General features: G+C 62.0%; 2 protein-coding genes across 3 annotated transcripts; one reads left to right on the forward strand and one right to left on the reverse strand.

The window, feature by feature from the left end:
• The first annotated feature begins 704 nt into the window (after window positions 1-704).
• On the forward strand, window positions 705-5,742 carry SLC22A31 (solute carrier family 22 member 31). 2 transcript variants are annotated; one of them, XM_059667049.1, is made up of 9 exons: window positions 705-1,141; window positions 2,688-2,791; window positions 2,888-3,042; window positions 3,342-3,510; window positions 3,717-3,862; window positions 3,956-4,064; window positions 4,183-4,397; window positions 4,804-4,915; window positions 5,135-5,742. In XM_059667049.1, the coding sequence occupies exons 1-9, from the start codon at window positions 764-766 to the stop codon at window positions 5,439-5,441; spliced, it is 1,695 nt and encodes a 564-aa protein (XP_059523032.1). In that variant the 5' UTR covers window positions 705-763; the 3' UTR covers window positions 5,442-5,742. The 2 variants fall into 2 exon arrangements, with proteins under 2 accessions (XP_059523032.1, XP_059523033.1); XM_059667050.1 differs by having other exon boundaries at window positions 2,688-2,788; window positions 2,885-3,042.
• Window positions 5,743-5,806: 64 nt separating this feature from the next.
• Window positions 5,807-22,202, reverse strand: CDH15 (cadherin 15). Its single transcript, XM_059667047.1, has 14 exons — window positions 22,023-22,202; window positions 14,930-15,088; window positions 14,584-14,739; window positions 13,450-13,594; window positions 12,415-12,575; window positions 11,344-11,472; window positions 10,734-10,919; window positions 9,602-9,855; window positions 8,858-9,000; window positions 8,460-8,696; window positions 8,011-8,250; window positions 7,771-7,907; window positions 7,394-7,561; window positions 5,807-6,479 (listed from the first exon to the last, which is right to left on the reverse strand). The coding sequence occupies exons 1-14, from the start codon at window positions 22,062-22,064 to the stop codon at window positions 6,279-6,281; spliced, it is 2,358 nt and encodes a 785-aa protein (XP_059523030.1). The 5' UTR covers window positions 22,065-22,202; the 3' UTR covers window positions 5,807-6,278.
• Between the last annotated feature and the right edge of the window lie 39 nt (window positions 22,203-22,241).

The following is a 22,241-nucleotide window of genomic DNA, read 5'->3' on the forward strand; positions in this document are numbered from 1 at the left end:
CAATGCCATTCCGAGCCAGGGTCACAAAGGACACAGAGCTGGACAAGGTAACTGAAGCTAGTTTTGCAAAATAATGACGATAATCTTCAAACTTCTGAGAATGGAGCACCAAGCAGACCTCACTCGATGCCACACTCCGCCAGGGCTGCGGCAACGGTGGGGCCACACAGAAGGGCCGGGGCTGGACACGGAACAGAACAGTCCGAGCTGCTCCCTCCCGCGGCTGCAGGGCAGCCTCAGGCTGCCGGGGCGGGGGCGGGGCAGTGGGAGGGTCCGCATCCCTTTCTCCGTTGGCGTGTTCTCCTAGTGCGCGTCTGGCCCGCGACCCCCAGTCACCCCACGGCCGCCGGGCTCTCAGGCCGACGCCAAGACCCCGACGCCACCTGACAGCGTTGGCCCGGTCCGGAGGACAGCCCAGGCTCGGCCTCCAGGGCGGCCCCGACGCCCCGCTGGCCACGCCTCCGCAACCCCGCGGGCGGCCCTGGCTCGGAGACCCTCCCTGGCCGTGCTGTCCGCGGCCCGTCCTAGCTCCGCCCTCTGGCTGAACCTCTCTGCCCGCCCCAATCCCTGCCCCTCCCAGGCCCGGCACGAGGGTCCTGTCCGCCCTCGGCCCCGCCCCCTTACGACCCCGCCCATCGGGCCCCGCCCCTAGAGCCCCGCCCCCAGGCCCACCTGCCGACCCCGCCCATTAGGCCCCGCCGGCAGCAAGGCCCAGGCCGGCAGGTTCCTCCCTCACCACCTTCGCCCGGGCGCAGAGGCGTCGATGGAGCCGGAGGTGCGGGTGTTGCGCGCGGCGGGAGGCTTCGGCCGGGCGCGGCGCCTACTGGCCACAGCTTCGTGGCTGCCGTGCGTGGCGCTGGGGCTGGCGCTGGGCTCGGAGCCTCTGCTCACCGCGCTGCCCGCGCACCACTGCCAGCCGGACCCCGCGCTGCTGCCCCCAGCGCTGCGCACCCTGAGCGGGCCCGCGCTGCTGGACGCCAGCGTGCCTCGCCTGGGCCCCGCGCGCGCCCGGAGCCCCTGCCTGCTCCTGCGCTACCCCGAGCCCTCGCCCCGCGCCCGCCCCAACGGCACGCGGTCCTGCACGCGAGGTTGGCACTACGCGCTGCCCGCCGCCGGCCTGCTGCGCAGCCCGGTCACCCAGGTGCGAGAGGACTGCTCTTCTGCACCCTGCCACCCAAACTCTGCTCCCCTCCTTCGTAACCCCTTTGTTCCCCCTTGTAACCCCCTTGTTCTGTACCCCCTGCCCCTCTTCCCCCATTTCTCTGTTCTCCTTCCTCTGCCCCCTCTCCTCTGTTCCCCCTCCTTTCTCCCCCTTTCTCTCTCCCCCTGCTATTCCCCCTCCTTTCTCTCTCTTGCTCTCTTCCCCTCCTGTCTCCCATTTTTTTCTGTTACCTCCCTTTCCTCCCCCTTTCTGTCCCTCTTCTCTTTTCCCTTTCTTTCTCCTACTTCCTTCTACCCCCTTCCTCTGCTACCCCTTTTCTTTGTCTCCCCTCCTTCACTCCCATGGCTGCCCTTGGTCTACTGAGGCTCTCATTGGGGCATGCTGTCCCCCTCTCTGATGGTGCAGCTGATGGCCGAGTGATCAGGGTGCCAGGTAGAGTCCACGGCCCAAGGCCTGCCGAGGTGGGCAGGCAGCCTGGGGGAGGAAGAGGAGGAGTTAAGCTGAAGGTATGACCAGGTAGGTGGCACCAGGAGTTCACTTCAGTGCCAGGAACATTTTGAGCAACCTGTAGCTTTGGGCTATGTCAAGGCTGGGTTTCCAAAACAGAAGGCTTTGAATCAAGGGAACAATAGTCAGTTCAGTTTGGGAAAGGCAGACCTAGAGGTAGGGGCGCCCGAGGGGGCAACTCAGGGGTCTGGGTGAGAAGACATGGGGAGGGGCAGCTAGTACCTTCTGACCCTTTGGCAGCCTCAGCCCCACAGCTGCACCCCCATCCCTGGGAGGATCGGCCCAGTGTGGAAACTGGGGCGAGGTTGCCACATCCCTGCCAGTCCTGTCTTTGGCCCTCCAGCCAGCAGGGCTTCTCTTCTCCCACCCATTCTGTTCCACCACACACCTGCTTCCTGTTGGTATATCGATTGGTCAGCTGGATTTTAAAATGAAAACTCGGACACACTGTGACTCCAGACAGCATGTTAAGCTTGTACAAAAGGCACAGGACCTTAGTGGGAAGGTGGGGAGGTGCAAAACTGAGGTCAAGTGCCCTTGACAGGAAAAGCAGGTGAGCACAGCTCTGCAGGCTGTTCCGGGAGCTGCTCTTGAAGTGAGCTGGCCAGGGGAGAAGTGAGGGTAAGGCCCTGGAGGCCGAGGGCCCAGCAGGTAGAAACTAAGGTCAGCTGAGGTCCAGGCTCGGGGAGAGTGAGGGCTGGAAAGAGGTGAATGAAACTCCACCCAGAAAAACAGAAACCAGACTTGGGGCTCCATGTGGGTCCTCTGGGGACCACAGGTCATCACCCCCTGGGGGCTCAGCCCAGACATTCTTCTAATTCCATGTGATGCCCACCAGAGTCGGGACCCACACTGTGTGACCTCGAGCAGGTCCCTTGCCCTCTCTGTGCCCCAATTTCCCCTTCTATCAAGGGAGGGTTGGAGCAGGATGTCTAAGGGCCCCTTCCAGCCTGATATTCTGGGGACTTCCGCACGGTGGGGGTCCTGGCTGGCTGACAGTGACGGGTGTCCCCTGCAGTGGAACCTCGTGTGTGAGAACGGCTGGAAGGTGCCACTGGAGCAGACGAGCCACCTCCTGGGCTGGCTGTTGGGCTGTATCATCCTGGGCATGGGCTGTGACTGGTGAGGTGCTGCCCCTCCCCTGGAGCCCCTCAGGGTCCAGCTAAACCCCTGAGCTGTCCTGACTGGCGTCCATGTGTGTCCCCCACTGCCCACCAGGTTTGGCCGCAGAGTTGTGTTTGTGTCCTCCCTGGTGCTGGCCACAGGCCTGGGGGCTGGTGAGGCTCTAGCTGCCAGCTTTCCTGCCCTGCTGGCCCTGCGGCTGCTTCATGGGGGGTCCTTGGCAGGGGCCTCTCTGGCCCTCTACGTGACGCGTGAGTACTGTGGGGGACTGGAGAGGGGCACCCACTCAGGCTAGGCCTCCAACCCCACTAGCGGAGGACGTCAGCCGCAGGGGGGATTCCCGGTACTCTTGTTGAGGGCTCTTTTTGAGAAGATGGAAGGACACTGTTTGCTGTGTGACTCTGCTGTTTGCAGCTGGCTCAGGTGCTGGAGTGGGCAGGGAGTTGGCTCAGATGTCCACTCCTGGGCAGGTCAACAGTTGGTGCCCACAGCCCGGGGCAGAGCTGCCCTCTCTAGAGGACTCGGCCTCAGGCCATCTCTACCTGCTCAGGCCTGGAGCTGTGTGACCCCCCACACCGCCTGATGTTCTCCATGGGGGCCGGCCTCTTCTCGGTGGCGGGCACTCTGCTGTCGCCTGGTCTGGCCCTGCTGGCACAGGACTGGCATCTTCTGCAGGGGCTGAGTGCCCTGGCAACAGGGCTCCTGCTGCTCTTTTGGGGGTAAGTATGGCAGGAGACAGTCAGCAGCCTCCATGGAGGCCACCTGTCACTTTCCTCCACACCTCTGTGCGGCACCAGGCATGTGGGTGTGGGATAGGGACACAAAAAGCCACTTGATGTCCTGACCCTGGTTCCAGGGAGGAAGGGCATTGGCCCTTGTTATCCCTGTGTGGAGGACCTGAGGCATCCTCACCCCACCCCTGCAGGTTCCCAGCCCTGTTCCCCGAGTCTCCCTGCTGGCTGCTGGCCACGGGGCAGCTGGCCCAAGCCAGGAAGATCTTGTGGCACTTTGCGGAAGCCAGCGGCGTGGACCCTGAGAGCAGCTCCGAGGAGGAGAGCTCCCTGGCTACGGGTAAGGCACCAGGAGGAGCCAGGAGAAGGGATGCCTGGGTGCTGGAGGAGGGCCCCCACAGACACACCCTCTCATGTTCTCTCATATCCATAGAGCTCGATGTGCTGTCTGCAGGGAACCCCCAGCCCCAGCGCCACTGGGTCCTAGAGCTACTGCACACGCGCGTCACCTGGAGAAACGGACTCATCCTGGGCTTCAGTTCGTGAGGAGAGGAGGGTGTGGGTGGGCTGAGAGGGTCTGTGCCCCACCACCCCTTTTGGGGGTTCAGTCTCCAGAGTCCTGAGCTCTGGCTGAATCCATAGCTTTGCCCTCTCTCCCAGGTTGGTCAGTGGGGGCATGAGAGCCAGCTTTTTCCGAAGACTGGCCGCTCATGAGCTGGCCTTCTACGGACCCTACTTCCTGGGGGCTGGCCTAGAGGTGGTGGCCATCGTCTTCCTGCTCCTGACAGTGGATCGCTGGGGGCGCCGCCTGGTCCTGCTGTTGGGCACTTTGGTCATGGGCCTGGCATCCCTGCTGATTCTCTCAGGGGTCCAGTGTGAGTGCAGAGCCCTGTAGGCGAACAGGGTCATCCTGTTTGGCTGAGGTCAGCCCGACGGAGCGGGGAGGGTCCTGAGATCAGCCCCCTCCTGTGGTCATAAGAGAGGAGCACGTGTGTTGGGACGAGGCTACTGTCTTTTTACCTTGTTCATCTTCCCACTGTGCACCCAGGGAAACTGAGGCCTAAAGAGTTAAGGGGCTACAAGGATATACATGCAGGGGCTAAATATAAGGGTCTGGTGTGGACGGGGGCAGCCTGCAACACCTGATGCCAAACCCAGAGTGCAGGTGCAGGGGTGAATGGTTGGGGAGGGCAGGCCCAGCAGGACCCCTTGAGACATGGACGAGGGGGGAGCCTGGCTCCGCCGGGCCTGGGCAGCATGGGACCCTCTCTTCATCCCCAGACCTGCCGGCCTGGACTGTGCTGTCCCTCTCTGTCCTGGGGCTGCTGGCCGCCCAGGCCGTGTCCACCCTCAGCAGCCTCTTTGCAGCCGAGATCTTCCCCACAGTGATCAGGTGAGCTCTGGGCTGCCCAGCCAGGACACACTGTGTCCTCTTGGGGTTGGACGCCCCACACCGCTCCCTCCCCAGCGTATACCCAAGACTTCTCCATTCGGTCACATCTGGAGTTCAGATGGTCTTTTCCTGGGTGACATGGAGGATACTGGCACAGAAAGGTCAGGAATGGCGGATGGCCGCCTGCCCAGGCTGCCCACACTGTACCCTCTCCTGCAGGGCGGCAGGGCTGGGCCTCGTGCTGGGTGCTGGGTTCCTGGGCCAGGCGGCCGCGCCCATCACTGACATGCACGGCCGGCGGGGCTTCTTCCTGCTCCACGTGGTTTTCGCCTCTTTCGCCATCCTCGCCCTGGTGTGTGTCCTGCTGCTGCCTGAGAGCCGTGGGCGTGCACTGCCCCAGTCACTGCAGGATGCTGACCGCCTGCGCCGATCACCGCTCCTTCGGGTCCATCCCCGCCAGGACTACCTGCCCCTGCTGCCACCCTCCCACTGCTGGGCCCAGACACAGCTGGTCCAGGAAGGGTGACTCTGGCTGGACAGACACACCTCCCCTCAGTTGGCCACATGTCAGTGTGGGCAGAGGGGTCTCAGGGAGGAGCTGTGGGCTCAGTGTGAAGGGGGAGTCCTCGGTTGGGCGCCTTGTTCCTGGGGGCCCTGACCTCCTCACCCCAACCACCACTTGTGAAGGATAAAGGCGTCCATGGAACTTGGCATCCTCACTGGTTCTTCCTTCGGGCTGCATCCTGGGCTGAGGGGGGTCCCCACTCCAGGCTCGCCCAAGCCAGGCTGCCTGCAGCCCCTCCCACCGCTCCCCTTGGGAGGCCAGTCCCCACTGCAGCCCTGGCATGACTGGGGTGGAGTGAGGCACTGCAGGTCATTGTGCAGACCCTGTACCGGAAAGACCACACTTTTAATTCACATTTGCCGGAGAGCTGCTTCCTTTTGTACAAAGATGAAATCTGCATGGGGGTGTCAGAGCTGGGAATGAGGTGGCTGCCCCCCTCACAGGTGACTCAGAGCAGTGCTTGTTGGGCTCTCAGGGTGGGAGAGGCACCTCCTTCCCACAGCTCCACTCCAGGCTCTGGGCTCTGGCCCTGGGACTCTGTCTTCCCCGGGAGAAGCAGGCTGCCCAAAGCACCTGGCGTGTGGGACCAGGTGCCCTGCGGCATCTCTGCACAGGTCAGCCAGTCCTTCACGCTACATGGCCAGCTGCTGACACGTGCAGTCAGACCTCTGTGGTCAGGCTGTCCATCCTGGTGAGGATGTCCACCCTCTGTGTCCAATTGCTGTGCCCTCAGCAGGGTGGGTACAGGTCCCCATCAGAAAGCTCTGCCCTGTCCTGAGTGGCCACTGCATCCAGCCCTCAGGGAGGGCCGTACATGTCGGCCAGCCGGGCAAAGCGAGGGCCCCAGTCCTGGAGGCAGCTGTAGTCTTGGTCCTCGTCACCCAGGCTGGAGAGGATGGAGCTCAGTGTCCCTGCCATGGACCCATCTCCTTCGTAGTCATAGATGAGAGCAGTGTCGTAGGGCGGGACGCTGAGGTCACTGTCCGCAGCTTCCAAGCCCTACAGAGAGGCCCCAGGAGTTCAGGCACATGCACCCCAGCTGCAGTGCAGGGTGAGGCCACCAAGGTATGGCATCAGGAAGGGGCAGAGGAGGTCTGAGGGTTACCGGGGTTTGAGGAGCAGCCCTGAGTGTGCGGGCACCATTGGGAGCCCCAGTCCCAGGATTCAGATTTGAAAAAAGAAGGTTCCCTCTGATTCCTTCCTTGGGCCCAGCCCTCCCTGAAGACTGTCCTGCCTGAGGCTTCCTAACACCCCATCTGGAGAACAGTTGGTTCTCCGTCTTAAAGGTTTGGCTGTGGTCTGTTGCCTCCACCTGTTAATATACACATTGGCTTCTGCAGGTTGCATACCTGAACCTGGGCCTGCCCCTCGCCAGGCAGCTGTCAAGGGCATTCTATGAGCCAGGGCACTACGTGTGCAGGCAGGTGTGGCACCTGGCACACTACTGAGAAGTACCTTCCTGCTCCCCCTGTCGCCCACTCAATGGGATTCCCAGGTTCTGGTCATCTCCTGGGTTGACCTTAAGAAGTCAGTGATGCTCTGTCCAGAGGAGCGACTATGGACGCCTGGGTTTAGCTGCCAGCTGCACTTCCACCTGCAGGGCTCATTACGTCTCCTCTGCCCGCGCCTGTGGCCAGTGCAGCCTACAACCAGCCCCAACTCCACTGGGTCTACCGCGATCTTGTGCAGGGTGTCACGGCCTCCACTTCCCTGGGGCTTAAGTGGCTGTGACCCTCTCTTCCACAAGCCTCATTCAGTTCTCAGGTCCTCAGGAGCTTCCTGGAAGCTCGGCCGGGTCCCCAGGAGTGAGCCCACTCCCTGCGGCTGTGCATGTACGGGTACATGGATGTACTTGTGTGTGGTGTGTGGTGTGTGTGTGTGCCCCCTGTCCTCTCCACCCCTGGGGGACCTACATCGTTGATGAAGTCTGCCATGTCAGCGGGGCTGGTGGGCAGCACGCGGGATGGTGGGGGGCGCACCCAGCTGAACGGGGTGTCGCGGCGCAGCAGCGGCCGTCCCAGAGGGGCACTCAGGGCTGCCAGCTCTGCCGGGTGGCGCAGTTGGCTGATGTCGTAGGCATCCTGCGGACAAAGTGCGTGGACTTGAGCTTGGGTCCATGACAGGGTGGGGTTTCCATCCCAGGCACCTTTCTGAGAGCAATAGGTTTGGAGGTTTGGGGAGAGGATCTGGGAGGCCCCTACCCTTGGAGCCTGGGTGCTGGCCCAGGGCCACAGCTTAACATTCTGAGCCGCCCTGTCACCCACCCCACCCACCCCACCCCTGCCCTTACCTGGTCTTCCTCCCCGCCCCCCTGCTCATCATAGTTGAGGATGTTGTCCCGGAGGTCATCCTGCAGCCCCGGTAGAAGCCCCTTGTCCCATGGCTGCTGTCGGAACCGTGAGAGGAGGGCCACCGGCAGGGCGAGCACTGGGCAGGCAGACAAGGGTGAGGTTGGCCCCAGGAGAAGGAGGCGTGGGGGGGGGGGGTGTGGTGGGACTGAGGGCAGTGGTCTCAGGGCATGGGCACTCACAGAACAGCAGGATGACACTGGCCAGCACGATGCCCAGGGCGCCCAGGCTGAGGCCTGTGCCCTTTGCCCTCAGCGCAGCGGCCCCCTGCAGGCAGACGCCATCCTGGCCACAGTGGCACACGGTCACATTAAGGAGCTGCTCGCGATGCTGAGGTGGCTGCCCTGAGTCCTGGAGCAGCAGGCTGAGGCGGTGCAGCCCCTCCTGGACCTGGTGCCGCAGCCGCAGGCGCGCATGGCTCACTGTGGAGGGCACCTGAGCTCAGCAGGGCCCTCCGTGCCCCGTGGGGATCATGAGATGCTGGGCCTGTTTCCCATCTGCCCACTGAACGTGATAACTAATCCCTGCCCCACCTGAGGGAGCACTGAGGTGGGACCAGCAGGACCACGTCTTGAGTGACCCCCAGGTCCCAGATCTGGACACCCTCCCCCGGGCGGGGGGCAGAGCTCACTGTTAATCCGGCTGAGGCTCCAGTTCCGGGCCAGCTCTGGGACCCTGGGGCTCAGCTGGAAGTGGAAGGGGGCCCCGTGGGGGGGCAGGTCCTCGTCCGTGGCACCCAGGAGAAGGCCAGAGCCCTGGTCTGGCTCACTGCACAGGCTTCCAGATGAGGGGGACAGCTCGGGGGCGTGGTCATTGACTTCCAGGATCTCAATGGACAGGGTTCCGGTGGCCGTGCAGGGCGGGGAAGCTGCAGACGGAAGAGGCCTGTGGGCTCCTTGCCCTGCCAGAGCCACTGCCCACCCTATCGTCGGCTCAGTTGAGGGCCTGGCTCCCGGCCCTTGGGCCAGCAGCAGGGACTCCCAGCCTAGGTCAGAGAGCCATGGAGGCCAGGCTGCACTCAGTGCTCACCATCGTCGTAGGCCAGGATGATGGCCCTGTACCAGCCATCCTTGAGGAAGGGGGACGCCGGGCTGAGCACACTCTGGGTCTGGACCCAGCCTGTGGCTCCATCCACTTGCAGCCAGTCCTCAGGGTCATAATCCTTGGAGTAGCTGTCAGCCAAGGAGGGAAAACAGGAACAGGGTGGCCCTGAGCTACATGGGACCCCCTCAAGGTGTGGTTACATAATGACACACATAGATCCCCCACACTGTGCACACACACACACACACACACCCTAGCCTTTGAGGCCCTAAGCTGGTGTTTTCTATCCCAATTCACAGATGAGGAGACTGAGGCTCAGGAAGGCAGGTGCGCTGACCAGGGCCCTGTGGCGACTGAGTGACACAGCATCACATCGAGAGGATTCAACCGTGGACACCGTGGAGACAGACACAGATACACAGGGCCGGGGTTGGGGTGAAGTCCAAGGGGCAGTCCCACGGGAGCGCTGCTTGCCAGAATGGACAGGGCTAGACACCGTCTATGCTAAGGCTGGTCAGAATAGACGGTGGCCGTGTCAGTATAGTCCTGCCCTATAGAACAAGGTCACACCAACATGTGCACACATGGGACCTGAGACCTCCTGGACTATTGGGAACCCTCAGGGCACAGGGCTGGGGTACCCTCAGCCGTGCTTCTGGCCCTGGCAGGGAAATGGAGGAATGGGCTATGAGCTCCCTCTGCTTCACCCCGAGGGTCCCCGGGAGGCACCTGAGCCTCTGCAGCTGCTGTGTGTCGGGGTCCCGGGCAGAGAAGGTAGCCACAGGGGTTCCTGGGGCCGCCCCCTCTGCCAGGCTGGTCCTCAGTGGATTCTCCTGGAACACGGGCGCCTCGTTGACATCCCGCACCTGCACGCTGACTCTGGCCTGATCCCGCTCCGCCCTGGGCGCAGCCGCCTGCAGGGGGACCTCGTTCTGCACCTCCACTCTGAGGGCGTACTGGTCACAACTCTCATAGTCCAGGGGCTGTGGGAAGGAAGCAGAGCTGACAGCCTGCTCAGGACTCCGGGCCCCTCACGGTCGGGCACCCGGAGGCAGGTGCGGCCGGGAGAACGCCTCCCCGTGGTGCTGCTGCCCCAGATCTGTCCTCAGAGCCCCGCTCTCCTTCTCCTTTTCAGCCTTGGAAAAGAAAACTTATGCAGGACAAAAGAAGGCACAGAAATAATGTAAAATGATCAAATAAGTACTCGTCACTCAAAATGAATTTGTTGGGTGTTGTGTGTTCAGTTCTGTGTTATTTGGCTGGGCAGTCCTCCCAGCGACTCAAGCAAACACTCATCTGGGTATTGACAGGAGATATCTGGTAGATGTGGTTAAAGTAACTTCTACAATCATTTGGCTTAAGAAGATTATCCTGAACCATCTGGATATCCTGAACCTCACCCACTGTTGAAAGTCTTTAAGAGCAAAACAGATTTCTGAGGAAGAAGAATTCCGCCTCAGGACTGCAGCCCAGCTCTGAGCTGCCAGCTTACCCTGCAAACTTCAGACTTGCCCAGCCAGCCCCACAATGGCGGGAGCCAATTTCTTGCAATAAATCTCTTCAGATATCAATATCTAAATATATCTATATCTTTACGTGTTTCCTGCTGTTTCTCAGGTTCACAGGTACAGTCTGTATTCACACACGATTCTTATACAGCGTGGCAGCACACTGTAAACAACGCACAGGCCCTGTGGTCAGCGCGACCTGAGCCTGCGCACCCAGCATTTCCCATCCTTTTGGCTCCATCCCTCCCTCTACTCTCTCCTGAGGATGCACAGGGGGTCCAAACAGGGTCCCAGGGTGCGAGAAGAGGCACCCTGTATGGGATGCTTGTGCTGGGGGAGTTTGCACCGCTCACCTTCACCACAGACAGCACGCCTTCATTGGTCTTGGGGTCTGTGCGGATAGCAAAATGCCCATCGGGGTCACCCTCCAGGATGGTGAACCTGGCTGCCCAGTTGGGGGAGCCCGGAAGGTCCCTGTCCTCCACCTCCAGCCGGCCCACATCGACTCCACTCATGGCCTCGGTGGCCTCCATGAAGAACTGTGGGAGCCACTCCAGTTACCTGCCAGGTTGTCAGGGGTGGGGCCTCCCTCCCTCACGCCTCCCAGCTGAGTGCTGCCCACCCACTGGAGCCCTCCCAGGTTTGTTTGCCTCCAGAGTCACTACCCCACCCCCTCCAGAGGCCCCATGAGCCCTCTCTGTGGGCTCAACTGCTCATGGGTTTGGGGGACACAGGGAAGTCTGGGCTGCTTCTCCCAGGGCCCCCTCCTGACTCCTGACGGTTCACTGATCACAAGCACCGTCTCTGTTGCCCCCAATTCAGTCTCTGTGCTACCTGTGCAGGACTCCTGCTCCAAAGCACCCAGCCTCAACCCGCCACGAAGCCCTGGTCCCCACTGGGCCTGGGGAGGGGAGGGGAGGGCAGCCTGCGCAGGGGCTGGTGGTGTGGGGACAAGGATGGCACCTCCTCCCTGGTGAAGCCGGGGGCGTTGTCATTGACGTCCTCGAGAGTGATGATGGCTGAGGCAGTGCTGGTCAGGCCATCTCCAGACATGTCCGCCACCTGCAGGGTCAGATTGTACACGGCGACCACCTGGGGATGACAGCATGGGGTCGGGAGACTGAGCGGACCCAGGACCAGGTAAGAGTGGGCCACCTGTGGGCTCAGTTGACACAAGAGAGCCCTGTGGGTGGCAGAGGCCCCAAGTGGCTCCAGGTACCCTGCCTGCTCCCAAGCTCTAGGGCAGGATGTGCTGCCTGGCCTCTCGGGGTCCAATAGCAGCGCTGTGAACCCTAGACTCTGCCCAGCCCTGGAGTGGGCAGGAGGTCAGCTACCAGCCAGAGAAGCATTTACAGAGCACCTGCTGCGTGCTGGGTGCTGAGGGCACTGTGAGCTGGGTCCCTACCATAGGGGAGAGAGAGAGAGAGAGATAGAGAGAGAGAGAGAGAGAGAGAGAGAGAGAGAGAGAGAGAGAGATGAGGACCACCTAACACAGCAAGTGACCTGACAGAGCCACACAGGTGGCTGTGGAGAAACCAAGAAGGGCTTCCTGGAGGTGCGGACGCTGCACAGAAGCCTGGCAGTGAGAGGCAGCAGTGGTCCTGACAGAGGGTGGCCCTCACTCCGGAGCGTGAGCGGTCACTGTGGGGCCCAAGAGGTGACAAGCCCGACTGCCGAGGAGGCAATGGGTATTTTTGGCAGAAAAAACACCGAGGACGTGCCAGGGCCAGGCGCTGTATTGAGGGCCGTTCACACCCTCTCTCGACCTAACCCTACAACCACCCAGGAGGCAGGTGCACCCCAAGCCGAGTCTGTGCCCAGAGCCGGGAGCCACCATGAGCATTTGCAGCAACTGGGGGCCTCCTTCACCTGCAGGGGAGGGCAAGTCTGGCTGAGCGGCACTGGGTCAGAGGGCCCAACTCAAAATGAGCTGCCCCGTGCATCCCAAAGCACCAACAGCGTGGGTAAAGATTGGGCAAACAGGACGCTGGCTTCCCTGCTCCCAGCTTTCAAAGCAGCGCGGTGGCGCCTCACCTCGCGGTCCAGGCCCACTTGCACCATGCGTATCTCCCCTGTGTGCTCATCGATGCTGAAGAGCTGGGGGCTGCCCTGCTCCAGGATGGAGTACCGCAGGGCCGCGTTGTCTGTTTCTGGGTCGTCAGCATCCGTGGCCTCGGCTCTGGTCACATAGGTGCCTGGGAAGGACGAGGGCATGTGAGCAAGACACCCATGAGTGCTGGCCCTGAGCCCCAGCTGCCTGGGAGTCAGAGGGTGTGCCCGCACGCCAAGCAGGCGCTGTCCTCAGCCCCACCTGCAGAGAGAGGCAGTGGCCGGGGCTGGACCTGGGCTCTGGGGCAAACAAGCCACCAAATCTCTGGAAGGGGTGGGGGCTATGCAGGGGTCAGGAGGGGTTTTTGGTGAGATTTAGGTCTGACCTCCATCCTCCCCATGGTCCATCTGAAGCACGACTTGCCTGGGCTCTGACCAAGCCCCTGAGAGCAGGGCGGGAAGAAGGAGGGAATCTGTCTGGAATGGAATCTGCCTGCCCTGGAACAGACTCAGACAAGCAGGTCCGTCCTGTAAAGACTCAGAAAGGACGGAGGGTTGAGTTTGTGACCAGAATGTAGAATTAAGAAGCAATGAGAGGGCATGACTGCTTCGTGGGCATGGGGTTCCTTTTGGCGGACGACAATGTTCTGGAACTGGATAAGGTGCTGGTTGCGCAACCTTGTGAATGTGCTCAGTGCCACCGAAGTTCATTTTAAAATAGTTCATTTTATGTTATGTGAATTTCACCTCAATTTAAAAGAAGCAGCAGCAGCCAGGGTTTTGCCATCCATGAATCCTCTCAATGCATTTTGGAAGACTTGGGGGTTTGAAATGAATATTGAAATAGGAAGTGACTTGAGGAAATTCCATCAGTACTGGAAACTGTTTACTTATTTTTAGAATCTTTTAGGACCTCTGACATTCCTGCTAAAGGAATCCTGGGCTTCTGACCTACCCAGAGCCCCTCCACGGCAGCCCCTCCCCACCCCCACCCCCGCGGTGGCCCGGCTCCCACCGCACCTGGCACAGCACCCTCCAGCACGTGCCCGGTGAACACCTCCTGCCGGAAGACAGGCCTGTTGTCGTTCTGATCCACAACCACAATCTCCAGGTCCGTGGGCTCCTCCAGGGTGGATCCTCCCAGGTCCAGAGCAAAGGCCCTGAGCTAGTCAACAGAGAGCAAGGACCGGACTGTGAGCCCCACACTCCCGTGGCTCCCACAAGGGCCACGCAGAAGGGACGGCACGTGCAGACTTTGTTCTGCTGGAAACACCAACTTAAACAAATGAGAAACGGCCCAGGGGTGGGGCATGTGCTGCAGCAAACGGATCTTCCCCTGAAGAGGCCACTGCTCTGTCCTAGCAGCCAGGGCGGCCCCTGCCTCCCCTCTTGCCTTGGCCACCAGGAAGCTCCCAGCCCAGGGCTAGCATGTTTCAAGTGGGCCGGAAGCAATGCTCTCACTAGCAGTCCTGGTCTCTCTCCCTTTTTCTACACAGTTTGGCTCCTCCTGGGGATTATTTTAATTCCCCTGTGCGCATGAAATTTTTAATGAAGCCACCTTTTATCCTCTCGGAGCATGGCCATGACGTAACTCCCAGGGAAAGACGTCACTCTACTAGCTTCCGTGTGAGGAACAGTCTGAAGGAAGACTCACGGCACATGAGGCACAGGCAGAGCCCCTCCCCAGGCAGGTTCCGAAGGACAGACCAGGACGGGGCGGGCAGGTCACTCTGCAGGGACTCAGAGGAGGCCCGGGCTCCCCTCCTCACCTTCTTGCTTACGTGGCTCCTGTCTCCCTCCCCACTGCCTTTCTCTCAGATCTCACAGCCTCAACCCTTCCAAGGGTCTGTGGTGCCTTCCCCTGGGCGCCACCCCCGTGTGTCAAGAGGCACCTGCCAGTGGGATTTGGCAAAACTGTGGGATTCTTCCAACATCCCCACCAAATGCAGCGGGTGTGGGAGAGCTGGCTGTGGGCGTCGCCAGTATGGGAGGCGCTTCCTTGCTGCAGGCTGCCGGTCCGGAGGGACCAGGCCCCTCCTCCACGGGGCCTCAGGTTGCTCCTCTGTTAAATGGGACTCGCCCCAGTTCCCGCCCCTGGCCGCCAGTTAAGGGCGCCAATCTTGCTGGAGAAGTGATCTGGCCTAAGGTGCGCACCCGGAAGCGGTCCGTCTTCTCCCGGTCCAGCAGGGCGTTCAGGAACACCTTCCCTGTGAACTTGTCAATGGAGAACACGCCCCGGGGCTCCTCGTCCACGCCGGGGCCCTGGATGCTGTAGATGACGCTGCCCAGCTGCTGCTTGTCAGACTTGATCTGCCAGGGCAGGACATGGGCTGGGGGAGGTACCCCCGGGTGGGGTTCCCCCCCACTCCTCAGCCTCGGCCCCTGCCCCCCGCTGCGGTGGGCAGCTCAGCCTGTCGCATTCCCAGCCTCAAGCACACGGCTTCGGGGACCCACTGGGGACAACCACCCCTGCTCTGCCCACTCGCGCCCCTCCCCTCACCTGCACCAGCGGGTAGGGGAGGCGCTTGTAGTTCTCGGACACACTGATGGGGGGGATGACCCAGGCTCTGCGCACGCGGCCAGACGAGGGCGCCCGGTGCCAGGGAAACAGGGTGCCGGGCCTCCTCAGCCCGGGAACCCCCAGTGAGAGGTCCAGGCCCTGCAACAAAGACACACACAGCGTCACACAGCTCGTACCCCAGGGAGCCCGGGGAGCAGGCTGAGAGCTACTCTCCCACCGGTGGTGGCGGTGGGCAAGTGAACTCCCCTCCCTGGAAGGCAAGGAGCACCTTGCCCCACATCAAAACCCTGAGCTCAGGACCCTGGGAGCCCCAGCAGCCACACCCCCAAGCCCGGGGCCCCAAAGCTCAGCGTCGGTCTCTAGCCCTCTCCTGGGAGCCTTGGAACCTCCGGACCGGGGTTATCACAGGCCTCGGGTGACTGCGGGGCTGACCATGCTGCACCCCCACCGCATCTTCCTGAGGGCCAGGCACCTCCCCCAGCGTGGCCCAGGGGCACCAGGGCCGGGGAGGCGTGGTATACGGGGAGGGGGAGACCTGGGGCTGGGAGAGGAGGGCTGGGAGGGAGGCAAGTGATGAGTAATGGCAACAGCTGGCCCAGCTGGGAGGCCCCTTGTTGTGAAGAATGTGGATCAGGGGGTGGAGGGTAGGCAAGAGAGCAGGTGCCAGGGGCACTCCTGCGCTCTCCACATGGTGGATCTGCCCGAGGAGGAGGTGTGGGGGCTCCTGGCTGCAGGCTGGGGGCAATGGGAGGTGCCACGTGGCCGTCCCAGGCCCCCTCACAGTTTGGATCCTTGAGGATTGGTTGAGGTCGACCTGACTAAGGCTTTTGTCAGAAGAGGCTCAGCAACAGGAAGGGCTGGCTGAGGGCCAGAGCGCCCCGCCATTCTGGGCTGGCTTTCTCCAGACCTGTGGAACAGGTGCCATTTTCACCCCTTAGTCCCTGGTACCTGGGGACCCTCGGACACGCGCCTCCCTCCTAATCCACACGTCCAGAGGACTGGGATGCCCTGTGTGCCATGCTGCCATTCAAGTCCCAGTGTCCAGTCTCGGGGGCAGCAGAGGGGGTTGAGGCACACGTGGTAGCCGTGCTCCCCCCGCTCTGCCCCGGGGTGGGGGGGCATGCAGACAGGGTCCCAGGTCCTGCCCCATGGTGAGGCGGTCACCACCTGTTGAACTCTGGGATCAAAACCAGGTGGGCCAGCATCGGGAGGGGCCCAAATGCTCCTCAGACCCACTGCCCGCTGTCTGTCACAGAGAGCCCCACCCTACCGCTCAGATGGGGAAACTGAGGCTCAAGGGAGAGTCCCATCCTATGAGTCAAGGGCAGAGCTGGCAGCAGCCCCACACACCGCATTCCTCAGAACGGCCCTGGCTTACATATGAGGTCTCTACACCGGATCCTTGGCCTGGTGCTGGCTGGCTTGAGTATGGACTCCTGAGTGGAAGTGCTGGGGACCCCTCATGCTCCCCACATTGTGGGTGAGGCTGCTGCTGGAGCAGCTCTTGGATAGGCCAGGCCATGAGAGGGTGCATTTCTTACATTCTCCTGCAGCCAAACCCAGCTGGGCCCCAGCAGGTGCCTGGACCCCCTGCCCCCACCACAGGCCCGGGAGATGTCTGCCCCCACCCAGGGTTTCTAGGCTCCCGGGCCCTTCTGGAGGGGGGGCTCCCTTCTAGTCGAGGCAGACCAGGTGGCTCCCACAGCCCCTCCAAGCCCCGCAAGTCCCCCCACCTGCTGCTTAATCCTGCTGACTTCGCTTTCTCTTCCTCCCAGGCATGCAGTCTGTGGAGGGACAGCATGTGAGGGGGTGGGCTGGTGGCCTCAGGGGAGTAGGGTCAGTGTTCAGTGAGTGGGGGGTGCTTAGGGGCCGGGCAGGGGCAGAAGGCTGCTGGGCTGTGCAATCCTCTTGTCTTCGATCCGCATCGAGTGCCTCTCCCTCCCCGGCTTCTGCCCAGGGCTTTCCCCCCCAGCCCAGGGCCGGGCACAGTGGGTCCTCAGGCACTTTGCTGACAGAATGGCAGTAACATCCAAACTAAAGCCAACCTCTCCGGTGGCCCTAGGGCAGTGATGGCGAACCTTTTGAGCTCGGCGTGTCAGCATTTTGAAAAACCCTAACTTAACTCTGGTGCCGTGTCACATATAGACATTTTTTGATATTTGTAACCATAGTAAAACAAAGACTTATATTTTTGATATTTATTTTATATATTTAAATGCCATTTAACAAAGAAAAATCAACCAAAAAAATGAGTTCGCGTGTCACCTCTGACACGCGTGTCATAGGTTCGCCATCACTGCCCTAGGCCGCCGCCTCAGTTTTGGAGTCCTCCTCCCTCTGCCTCATCGAAACTGCCCACAGCCGGTCCCCTTCGGAGCCTGAAGTCCAGGCAGCAGAAACCCGGTTTGCAGAAGGAACCGGGCGGCTGGCCAGGCTCTGAGCTCCCTGCAGCCGGACAGATGGCAGCGCTGGCCTCTGAGCCTCCGGGGGCTGCTTGCCAGAACCACCCAAGCACAAGCCACTTCCAGGTTGGCGTGGTTTCCCACCATGTGGAGACCTGCCTGCCTGCGTCACTGTGCTAATGGGGACAGCGCATGTTTTCTGAGCATCTGAGGGGAGCACCAAGCTCGAACCCCCCTTGTCCCTTTCCTTTCTTTCCCTCCCTCCTCCCCAGACCCTCTCTCAGCCTCACAGTCCCTAGGAATGGCGGTGATCACCTCATTTCACAGCTCCCCAGAGGCTGAGTCCCCATTTGCTCGAGGCCAGAGCGCAGCAGAGCTGGGAGCCACAGGGAACCTCGCTCAGGAGCAGGCTCTGAAAGGAGCCCAGTGTTCACCTGGCGCCCTCCCTGCCCTGCCTTCAGCACGGGGTGGGGGTGGGACCGGGGCTGGGCACAGTCCACAGGCGCTCCTTTCCGCAGGCTCTTAGCAGGACCCTGGGGGACACACTCAGCCCCGTCTAGCTGTGGCCACATCTGGGACGCCCCTACCCCGCAGCCTACCACAGCCTCTGTCTGCCCCCTTCCTGCCAGGACCTCTCTGGCACTCCAGGATGCCCACCAGCTGAGTGTGGGGCCAGTGCGGAGGAGGCAGAGCCTGGGAATCCTGGGTCCTAGTCTGTCAGGGCTCAAGTTCATGAGGTCAGCAGAAGCCACAGAGCCCTGGCACGGGCCCCTCACCCAGACCAGAGGCTGCGGAGGGGGTGGCTGCGCTGACTTCCGGGCGCAGGAGCACTTCTCAGTGTGTCCTTTGTCCTCCCACACCCCCTCCCAATCGGTGTGCTGGCTGGGGGACCGTGGGACAAAGCCACACGGACAAAGCCAGCTCACACAGGCCCCCAGACACAGGCAACGCTGTTGACATGCTCACATATGCCACCCATCTTGCTGTCTCCCGTGCCAAGCCCAATGACACCCCATGTTCACCCTTGACCTGCCTTTAACCAAGAACCCGAGAGAACACTCTGGACGCCCTAGAGACACCAAGGCCATTGCCCCTCACTGGGGTCCACCCCAGCACTGGCACCCAACCCAAGGGCTGCCAAGTAATGAAGCTCCCACCGTGCAGAGCCCTTGCTATGACCAGGCTGTGTGGTGAGCGCCTCGCAAACACTCCTGCAGGGGCCAGAGTGGTGCCGCCCAACCCAGACCCCGCCAGGGCACTGGGCCTGTGAGCAGCTGGCCACCTCCTGCCCCGATGCTTCTCTGGCTTCAGGGAAGTTCCTATCCCACAGGATTGGTGATTCGACTCCTCCCTGGTCAGACAACACAGGCCACACTGTGGGGCAGAGGCACGTAGCACAGGCCAGGGGTCCAAAAGCCAACTAATCAAGTCACAGTGCGAGTGTGTGTGTGTGTGTGTGTGTGTGTGTAGTAGGGATGCCATGAGGATCCCCCAGACCTACTGAATTAGGACACCCAGTAGTCACCAAGCCCATGTGATTCTGGGAAACAGGGGAACTGGGCAGCGCTGCGCTGGAAGGTGGGACTCAGGGTCACACAGCCCTGAGGTGGCGTCAGCCCCACAGGCAAGTCCCTCCGCATCCCGGGGGGCTGTGTGTGTGGGGTGACCCGGAGCCTGTGGTGGGCGCTGGGTGAGGAGATCACTGCCAACATCAATTCCGCTCAGAAGCGATGATAGACAGTGCCCGCCAGAGGCCTCTCGCCCTTTGCCAGTGTCTGTCCTGCCTGCGGGCCTGGGGCAGCCCCAAGGGTTCTGCTTCTCTCCATCAGCCCAGGCGGGTTCAAAACCAGGAATTATAAGCAAGGCTCCTCTCTCCGGAGCCTGGGAAGAAAGCTGGGCATGTGGCTGGGTGCTCACCACCCTAGGCAAAGGCTGGGTGGAAAGTGAGGAGACGCCGGCCCCCTTCCCCTCCTGGCACTGGGGCTTCCGGTGGCCCCTGGTGAATGGGAGCAGGGGGCCTGGGCGTGGGCAGGATATTTGCTGACTGGGGTCCAGCCCCCGAGTCCTGTCCACAGCTGTATGTCTTGGTTGGATAAAAGGGAGCAAACATTTTCTATTCCACCCCCTCCTGGTGCAGTTGGGCAAACCTGATAAAACATGGATGCGGCAGCAGCTTGGGGAGGGTCTCTGGGTTCAGGGACATCCCTCCAACACTGCCTAGGCCCCAGGCCCTGGGTTTCTCAGATTCAAAGAACCAGGCAGGAGGCCTGAAGCCTGGAGGAGCCTGGGTTGTGGGGGAGGCCGGGTGCCATGGAGGTTAAGAATCCCTGCTCTGGACTCCCCACAAGCCTGAGCCCCTAACCCCAGGCTGGAATCCAGGCCACCCCATTCCTGGATGGCCTGGCAAGCATCAGGCATGCCAGGAATGGGCCCAGCTGTCGGTCTGGCCCCGAGCACCCCTGAGCTCCCCTCCAGCTGCTGCAGGCTTTGGGGAAGGAATGAGATGGTCAGGCAAAGGGCCGTGGGAAAAGCAGCCGTTTCCTCTGCCTGTTCCCGCTGCTGTGACAAACTGCCACTGTGCCAGCCAGCACCCAGCCCCCCTTGGAGGGCCACTCCCCAGCGGCCACCCTACCCTGCCCTGGAAGGGTGAGCGTCTGCTGTGGGTGCCATCTTGTTCTAGGCACTTTCCCCCTTTGCCCCTGGGGCGTCTTCACACTTGCAAAGCCCCCAGCAGCGTGGGGGAGCCTCTTTCTTCCAGAAACCATGTGGCTCACTGGCCAGACACAGGCTCGGGGTGCCTCCCCGCAGGGCATGGACCTGTCCTGAATCACTGCTGCTACCCCAATCCCTCTGCCACTCCCAGGGTAAGCTCAGCTATTGGAGCCGCTGTGGGCAGAGGACGGGGTGACAAACGTCGGTTCTGAAAATATACACACTAAGCCCCCTGGTTGAGATTTTTAGGGGACCCAGGCAGAGGAGGGGCATGCCTCAGCCAAGGCAAAGGATCTGCCCAGCCTGGTCTCCAGGACCCTCACCCCCACTCAGGGGCCCACCCCAGATAGCCCTGCAGGGCCTGAGGCCGACCTGCCTTGGGGGCTCATGGAGGTGGAGGAAAGAGTGTCCAAGGGCAGCCACCGAACCCGTGTGGCTGGACAGGAGAGGACTAAAGTCCGAAAGCTGAGCTGCGCAGGGGAAGGGTGGGCTGGTCCCCTCCTTCCCCTGACAATGGAACTAATTTAAGCCGCTGTGTGCAGGAACTTGAGCAGCCAGGCCCCCACTGGCGGGGCCCCTCACCCCGACCTGAATCCCAGCTGTCTGGGGAGAGGCATTCTGTAGTGCCCTTGGGGGAGGGGCAAGGAATCTGAGAGGTTTCTACTCCCCTCCCCTCCGGCAGAGTGGAAGGTGGACACCCCCAGACCCAGAGGAGGGTCTGCAGGAATGTGCCTGCGATGATATGATGCTATGACGTCCGGTGAGGTGCTGGGGCAGAAATGCTGTTCCTAGGTCCAGTGGGGAGGGAGCATGGAAGGTGTTGAGGCATCTGGGCCCCACAGGGGGTGGTCTCCCAGCCGAGGGCTGCAAGGGCAGAGGCCTTGCTGGGCTTAGGTGATCACAGCTGAGGCCTAGGCATAGGGGCACTGTGGGGGGGCAGGGGCGGGGGGGGGGGGAGTGGGAGGGCCTAAAGGCAGGGGAGGAGGTGGTTGGAGCCTGGTGCCCTGAGGGGCCAGCTGCTGTGGAGGGTGGGTCTGGCAGGCACCTGGTCAGCTGCCAGGGCTGAAATCTGAGCTGGCCAGCCGGATCGCGAGTCTGTGGGAATTAGGGGACCGCAGGAAGCCCCTGAGGTGGGTGCTGGGAAGCCCACCTCTCATCAGCATCCCATGCTGCCTAATGGGCCTGGAACTGTAACAGCAACCATAATTGTACCACTGCCTGGCCCTGGCCCCTGGCCTTTGGCCTGTGACCTGGCTCAGCCCAGTCTCTGAAGGCAGGAGGCCATTGAGGTCACGCTCCCTTCTCAGGCACAGCCTAGCGCTGGCCCAGCAGCCAGGGCATGAGGAGATGTGGCCCTACTCAGAGGCGCCCATGGTGGGGAGGAAGGGGGCAGTCTGTGCTTCCTTCTGCCTAGCCTGCTCCCATGGTGGGGCCTGGAGGACCAGCAGGGATGTGCAGGGTCGTGGGCTTTGTGCTGGGGCCTGGCTTCCCTGGCTACAGGGTACTTCCAAGGCAGAGTGAGTTCCTGGAGGTGGAGCTGCAGCTGTTCCTGCTGGCAGGGCTCATGGAGAGGGGCTCAGGCTTCCCCCAAACCTCAGCAGGGTCCCGACAAAAATCTGGCCTCCCAGCTCCTCCAGCTGGGGTGCTCCTGCTGCCCGCCCTCTCCCTGCCCTCCACCACAAGACTGACTACCCCAGGCCCAGGGGCACACTCAAAGGGAGGGGCCGCCTGCTAGGTGGCCTCCTGGCAGTGCCCCAGCTTGGCTCCCCGTCCAGGGGGAGGCAGTTACTCTGGCATCTGGACCCCTCACTCCCGGGGCCTACAGCGCCCCGGGCAGCAGAGCCTCACCCAGGACCCTCAGCTCACAGGCCCGCAAAGGCAGCCAGGGCCAGCAGTCCCGGGGTGACCCGGCGCCCTGCTCTAAGACTGTCGGGCAGTGCAGGGAGGCAGGGTCTTACCTGGGCCAGCAGCCCGAGGGCGAAGAGGAGCACGGTGTCCATGGGGCGACAGGCCGGCCGAGTGTCCGCCCGCGGGCAGAGCTGCGCCTCCTGCTCAGACAGAACCACTAAGTGACAGCACAAGTGCGTGGCGGAGGGGCAGAGTGAGTGACTGCACGTGGGCGGGGCGGGGCCTGGTGCTGAATGACAGCACAAGTGTGCAGGCTGGGGATCTGGTGA

This window comes from Myotis daubentonii, chromosome 15, assembly GCF_963259705.1.
Source record: "Myotis daubentonii chromosome 15, mMyoDau2.1, whole genome shotgun sequence".
Lineage (NCBI taxonomy): Eukaryota > Metazoa > Chordata > Mammalia > Chiroptera > Vespertilionidae > Myotis > Myotis daubentonii.

What these genes read in the sequence shown, in the direction of transcription:
- CDH15 (XM_059667047.1), bottom strand. Translation starts at nt 22,064, where the DNA reads ATGGACACCGTGCTCCTCTTCGCCCTCGGGCTGCTGGCCCAG. An exon ending in CCGGCTTCACCAGGGAGGAG is followed by an intron (nt 10,920 to 11,343) that starts GTGCCATCCTTG and finishes TGGCTCCCACAG; the next exon opens with TTCTTCATGGAGGCCACCGA. An exon ending in GAGCCTCAGCCGGATTAACA is followed by an intron (nt 8,251 to 8,459) that starts GTGAGCTCTGCC and finishes TGCCCTCCACAG; the next exon opens with TGAGCCATGCGCGCCTGCGG.
- SLC22A31 (XM_059667049.1), top strand. Translation starts at nt 764, where the DNA reads ATGGAGCCGGAGGTGCGGGTGTTGCGCGCGGCGGGAGGCTTCGGCCGG. An exon ending in CTGGGCATGGGCTGTGACTG is followed by an intron (nt 2,792 to 2,887) that starts GTGAGGTGCTGC and finishes ACTGCCCACCAG; the next exon opens with GTTTGGCCGCAGAGTTGTGT. An exon ending in GGAGAGCTCCCTGGCTACGG is followed by an intron (nt 3,863 to 3,955) that starts GTAAGGCACCAG and finishes TCATATCCATAG; the next exon opens with AGCTCGATGTGCTGTCTGCA.